The following is a 6,224-nucleotide window of genomic DNA, read 5'->3' as shown; positions in this document are numbered from 1 at the left end:
CGTTTGACTGCATGTAAAATGGCCCCCAAACAACAGTGGCTTCAAGAAGATGGAAGTGTATTTCTTGTTTCCCCTGAGAAATCAAAGGTGGTCATCCAAGGCTGATGAGGGGCTTCATAAGATTGACAGGCACCCCAGGGCCTGCTTTCCATTCCTCCACCCCTTGCACGTGGCCAAATAAGCCTCATGGCCCAATAGTTTTTAGAATATCAATTCTTACACCTGCTTTCCAAATGGCAGGGTAAAGGAAGGTTTGGTGGGAGAAAAGAAAGATTGGCTGCCCCAATCTTTCAAGGAGATTTCTCTGATGTGTCTTCCTCATATCTCTCACTGACCCCATTGGGTCTCAGGGCACACTATGAGGTCTAGGGAAGGCTGGTCTTTCATTTGAGTGCCTTCCTCAACTGAATCCACTTTCTATTGTTCCTGAAAGAAGGGAAAATGGATATTCGGAAGCCACTAAGAGGTCTGTCCTAGTGCCCTTCAGAATGCCATCTTTACTTTTAATTTCCCAAACCTGTTGTCCCACAGGAACACCCACAGCTGCTGTCTCAAAGCTTTTCCGGCCAACATGATTCTCAGACTCCAGAGATTTCACATCAAGCTCTCTGATGGCCTGATGGGACTCACACCCTCTATCCAGGGCTGAGGTGAAGCAGGTGGCATCCTACCTCACCCCTTAAGGACAAGCGCTTTCGGATTTGAAGCCCATCTCCACATCAGTCTCTGCACTAATCCTCCTAGCCCATTCTACTCTCCTCCCTATGGAACAGAGCTTGAGTCCAAAAACCCCACACTGGAACCTCGTGGTTTGGGACCTTACTTCCAACCTCACGTGTATTTTACCCCATCTCAGCTGAACTGTTTGTCTCTGCTTGCTATGCCATGCCGCTGTAGGACTGATTTGACCAGTTATATGTGGTTTTGAAACTGACTTTTTTTTTTTTTTTTTTTACTATTTTGATGTCTTGCCTCCTGATTAGACTGTGAATTCCTGAGGGCACCTGGGTCTACTTTGATTCCCCAGGGTACCACAGCAGAGCCATTCCCATACAACACACTGTCTGCCCCTGTTGCAAATCTTTGTCCTCATTTGGGATTAGGTTTCCCTGATGGTCTAGTGGTTAGGATTCTGCGCTCTCCTTTGAGATTAGGTTTTGCTGTGGTAGCTGAAACCCACCCCAAACCAATAAGGTCTTCTAGATAAAATTTCTCTCATTTAAAAAGAATTAGTGTAGGTAAATTAGGGCCATTGAATGGTCCCACATATCATCAAGGATTCAGGCTCCTTCCAGTTAACACAATCCTATCTCTAGGGTAAAGCTGTCTCCATGGCTCAGAATGAGCCAGAGCCAGTGGTCAAGCCACCTTAACTGCTTTCCAGGAAATGTGAGGAGGAAGGAAGGGTCTATTAAGGCAAACTCCTCCCACAAGCCCCCTCTGCTTTCCCATCACTAGCCAGAACTTAAGTGATACATCAAACCCTCTTTTTGGTGGCTACTTTGTCCTTCTCATTGTCAGGCTTCAGAAACTACAGGAGGGGAAGGGTGTGGGGAGGAAACTGCCATCTGTGCCACCACACACATCAGTATTCTCCTTCTCAAAAGTTCCCATTCCAATATTCTAGCCCACAAACCTCTCCCAAAACTAGCACACTCTTGTCAAAGAAAATTTAACTGGGAAGCCACATGGCCATGAGATCTCCTTTATTAGTCACAGGATGATGGAACCTTCTAGTTCTCTATTCTTTTTTTACATTGGGAAAATGCAATTAGAGTTGATCTTCAGGGTCAATAAAACTAGCTTCTAATACTGATGCCTATTCCCCCCACCTCAGTATGTCTCCCTCTTAAAAGCAGTTCACCCCTCTTTATAAGAGTAGTTAATACAGCTGCTTCATTTATAAGTAGTTATTAACTAACTCCTTAGTATTTCACCTGTTGGTATTCATTCAACTCAGCTCAGGTTCTGAGGTAGGACCCAGCCATCTGTTAGGCAATTCTGATGTACTCTAAAAGTGAATTAGGGGCGCCTGGGTGGCGCAGTCGGTTAAGCGTCCGACTTCAGCCAGGTCACGATCTCGCAGTCCGTGAGTTCGAGCCCCGCGTCGGGCTCTGGGCTGATGGCTCAGAGCCTGGAGCCTGTTTCCGATTCTGTGTCTCCCTCTCTCTCTGCCCCTCCCCCGTTCATGCTCTGTCTCTCTCTGTCCCAAAAATAAATAAATGTTGAAAAAAAAAAAATTAAAAAAAAAAAAAAAGTGAATTACAGGTTAAAACACCCAGGTACTTAGGAATAAAACACCATTCCCAGCCTACCCTGAGATCTGGGTAGAGCCCCAACTCCAGCACACCTGAGCCAGGTAAGTGCTCTGTCCTGGACCTCACACCTTTGCAGGTACTTTGTACTAAGCTTCCTGCCTCTAATCCTCCTTTGATTCCTCCTGCCTCAAAATCTGAACACATTGAGCAAGGGAAAAGAGGCAACATTTGTATTGTTTTATTTGTCAGAATTTCCAGAACCAGGATATCTACTGAACAAGTAGAAAAATAGAAAAGTTTACTACTTTGAAAAGGCATCTATGACAAACAAGAATATGCTCAGAAAGGGGCTCATGGGACTCCAGAAAATGCAAAGTTAAGATGGGGTGGTGTGGCCTGGAGTAACAGAAAGGAACTTGTGTCTCCACATTTTGAGATCTATGTTTCCTTACAGAGCTGGGACTGAAACAGAGACCTTTTTTGCCTCCACTAGCTGGCCCAGTCCTGGAACCGGAAGCAGTCACTTGCTATTTTCCACACTGTGTTGCTGGGTGAGGCCTGGGCGGTCAGGATGAAGTTCTGGTTAAAGTCCCGTTGCTTGTTGCCCTCAAACTTCACTGTCCCACAGATCACAACGAGGACTGTAGTCTGGCTCGGGGTGGCTTCATCGTGGACAGGCTGGCAGTCTACCACGTTGATTTGGAACTCACTAGAAGGTAACATTTCAAAAAACTCACTCAAGGACTCTTGTCCTGAAACAGCATTTCCATTCCACACCAGGGTGGCTGTGCCCATGTACAGGCGGGACAACAAGCGCCGCCGCTTATCCATGGTGGTATAGTACACGTTGACGAACTCCTCAGCAGCTCTGCAGGCCTGATCCACGTAGGTCTTGAAGTCCACCGATGCCATCTCCGGCCCTGCTGAAGGAAGCCTCTGCCCAGGTGCTCCTGCGCCCGAGGGAGCCGGGGCTGTGGGACAGGAAGGTTGAAGAGAACCCATGTGAATGCCCAAGTTCATTTTGCCCCAACAATGGAACAATTCTCCTTTTCTATTACAATTCTTCGTTTTCAATTACATACCGTAGAGAAACAACTCCAGGCTCAAATTTTGCCAACATCTAATTTTACTAAACCTCAGTTTGCTCATTTTAAAATGAAAGTTGTAACATGAGAATCAAATAAGACGGTGTATACCGAGTGCTTAAAAAGCCTGATACTTACATGATCAAAAAATCGCAGCTATTACTGTGAATTTTAAAAATCTCATTTTATAAAAGATAGTACATTTGACTATGGAAGGTCACTTTTTCCTGGAAGTGTGGACCAGGTATGACTGCCCATAGGGCAGTGGAGAAGCAGCAGATCCTGGATAAAGATAGTGGAAGGAAACAGTGGCCCAATAAAGATCAATCAGATGGCATATGCTCCTCAGCTGGGGACAGTCTGAGAACGCCTATCATGAACTCACCCAACAGCTACTGGGAGAGTAAAGAGAAGGCAATTTTCTTAAGACAATAAGAGAACAAATGTCACTAGGACAGAACCAAAATGGTGGTCACGACGCTCATGACAAGCAAACCAGTAGCTGAATGGGAAGGAGAAGGGAAGACACCTGGCTTCTGTGAACACTAATACCTACCAGGCAAGTCCTGTGAGCCACAATGGAAAGACAGGTTAGAATCAAGCAAGTTCTATGGGATGGAGGGTGGGGGATGGTGGCATCAAAAAAGAATCTCAACTGTAGCTGAAATGTCACAGTTCTTAAAAAAAATGCAAAAGCATAAAGAAATATTATTTGCTTGTCTCAGAGTACGGTACAACTGTCACAGTTCCCTGTTCCTTTTTGTGTCATTAAAAGATTTCACTAGAAAAAATTAATGAAAGAACATTACTAAAATAATGGATATGTTTGGATATACAAACTTAAAACATTTTTTTATTTCAAAAATCTTTTTTAAAAATATCAGGTTATGAAAAATAGATACAAGATTTAACATAGAGTTGGGAAAGAGTCCCTTACTTTTAGGGCTGAGAAAGGTGGAGGTCTCTGCGTCAAGTAAAGAACTGTGAAAAGCAGTCAAGGAGCTTGGTCCTGGAGACCAGCAAGGACAGGACCAGGCACAGTTAGAGCTCTTCCCACTCCCTCCACCAGCTTAAAGTCAAGCCTCAACAGACAGACCCCAGCTGGGAATCTGCTGTGCACTTTATTTACATGCATCATCTCATTTACTGCTCACCATGAAACGATGAAAGAATCTCACAAATGAGAAGGGAGAAACCCAGGGGATGGATTAAGGTCCTGACAGGAAGTACACTCTGATTTATCATTTATAAGAACGCGTGTGGCCTCTGAAAATGTTGTCAAAGCTATGCTGTCCTTTTACTTGCTTATTCTGTAAGTCCTTTGCTTAGGAAATCAAAGCTCTAAGAGCACAATTCCAGGCCTGCTGGTTTGAAACCGTCCTTTCACAGGCTTCACTTTCTATCTTGCTGGAATTCCCAACCCCCTGACATCCATAGTACTCCTCACCCTGACGTGCTCCAGACCCTCCACCATCTCAACTCATTCTCAAAAATGTCCCCTCCTCCACCCTTGCTCAGTTCTGACAAAGCCACTTTCCAAACACAGCTTAGCAACCTGTCCCGACCCCATACCAGTAGGATAACCACCTCCCTTTCTCATGATTCTGCTACCTACAGAGCTGGCGCCTTGCCCTTTTCTCTCAGATCAGGGAAAAGAATCTTGAAAAGTCAGATAAGGAAGAGGCTGTGAAGATGCCGCCTTCTCTCGGAGGCCCACACCGTCAAGTTCTTTGGCGCTGGACCAGAGAGGATGCAACAGGCCTTATTTCTGGCGGTGAGTCGCTTTTCATCAAACACATAAGGCCCGCCCACGCTAACCATCTCTGGCCCGAGACCTGCTCCAGTGCACGGACTGGTCACCGCAAAGCGGATTCACTGCCCAGCACTTCGCACCGGCAAACACCTGAAGCAGCACAGCAGCTACACTACCAGCGAAAGAACAAAACCTAGCTGCTTCCTGACAATGGCGGGGGGGGGGGGAGGGCGTGGGGAATGCACGTGGCAGAGATCTCGGGAGTCCCTGGGAGCCTTGGGGTCTTCAGATTGCCAAGCGCGGGGGACCGTGAGGGACACCTACTTGCGTAGCTGGTGACGTCCGGGATCGGCGGAGAGCGGTGTCCCCGGTAGGCCGGGGTTGGCGACCTCGGTCAAGTGAGCGGCCCGGATCTGCGCGGGCGTCCCTGGTCAGCGGGGCGGGGACCTCGGCCAGCGCGGGTGTCCCCCACTCAGCGTGGGCGGCGGCGCCCCAATCGGGCGCACCCGTTCGGCCCCCAGTTCCACTGAGGGCCAGCCCCTGAAGGTCGCAGGGCAGGGCTGTCGCGGCTCCGCACTCCTCCGCCGCTCGCCTCAGGAAGAGCCGGAAGAGCCGCTCTTCTCCCACCCTTCCTCCCGGATCCGCCTAGGTCGCCGGGTTCCCGAAACCCGAGGACTCTTCGCCGCCGACCACGGGTTCCCGCGCGCGGCCCGCGGTGTGCTGCGCAGACTCCAGCTCCCACGGCTCTGCCCACTCCCGCCTCCCCGTGACGGGCAGCCATGTCAGCCAATGGGACTTAAGGCAGGGAGACTAGCTCCGCCTAGGTGTGGCTCAAAGAAGGTGTTGGCTTCCGGGAGAGGCTCCTTTTTTCTAGACTTCCGCAGAAAATCCGCGCTCGAGTTTTCATTGGTCCAACTAGTCACAGAAACCGGTCCAACTGGTTAGGTGGGATTGTTGATTGGATAAAATGTCCCAGGTCCCGCCTCCGGAGCTAGAGGTGGTTAAGGTCTCTCTCCGCAGCTTGGAGGCCGCACGACAAGAGATGGGGAAAATGTGTGAGGCGCGCTTAGTTCCTTGCCCTACGACTTCCATTCACCTGCAGTTGGGGTAATTCTAGTCAAAATTCTA

The 6,224-nt window shown here is 48.4% G+C and overlaps 1 protein-coding gene across 1 annotated transcript; it reads right to left on the bottom strand.

Moving 5' to 3' along the window:
- Positions 1–2,481: 2,481 nt before the first annotated feature.
- NXT1 (nuclear transport factor 2 like export factor 1) lies at positions 2,482–5,775 on the bottom strand. Its single transcript, XM_030310215.1, has 2 exons — positions 5,421–5,775; positions 2,482–3,229 (listed from the first exon to the last, which is right to left on the bottom strand). The coding sequence occupies exon 2, from the start codon at positions 3,168–3,170 to the stop codon at positions 2,748–2,750; it is 423 nt and encodes a 140-aa protein (XP_030166075.1). The 5' UTR covers positions 3,171–3,229; positions 5,421–5,775; the 3' UTR covers positions 2,482–2,747.
- Between the last annotated feature and the right edge of the window lie 449 nt (positions 5,776–6,224).

This window comes from Lynx canadensis, chromosome A3, assembly GCF_007474595.2.
Source record: "Lynx canadensis isolate LIC74 chromosome A3, mLynCan4.pri.v2, whole genome shotgun sequence".
Taxonomy (NCBI): Eukaryota; Metazoa; Chordata; class Mammalia; order Carnivora; family Felidae; genus Lynx; species Lynx canadensis.
The sequence above is the reverse complement of the archived record's forward strand: the minus strand, read 5'-3'. Positions and strand labels throughout refer to the sequence as shown.

Excerpts from the sequence above, each read along its gene's own strand:
- NXT1 (XM_030310215.1), bottom strand. The coding sequence starts at position 3,170 with ATGGCATCGGTGGACTTCAAGACCTACGTGGATCAGGCCTGCAGAGCT.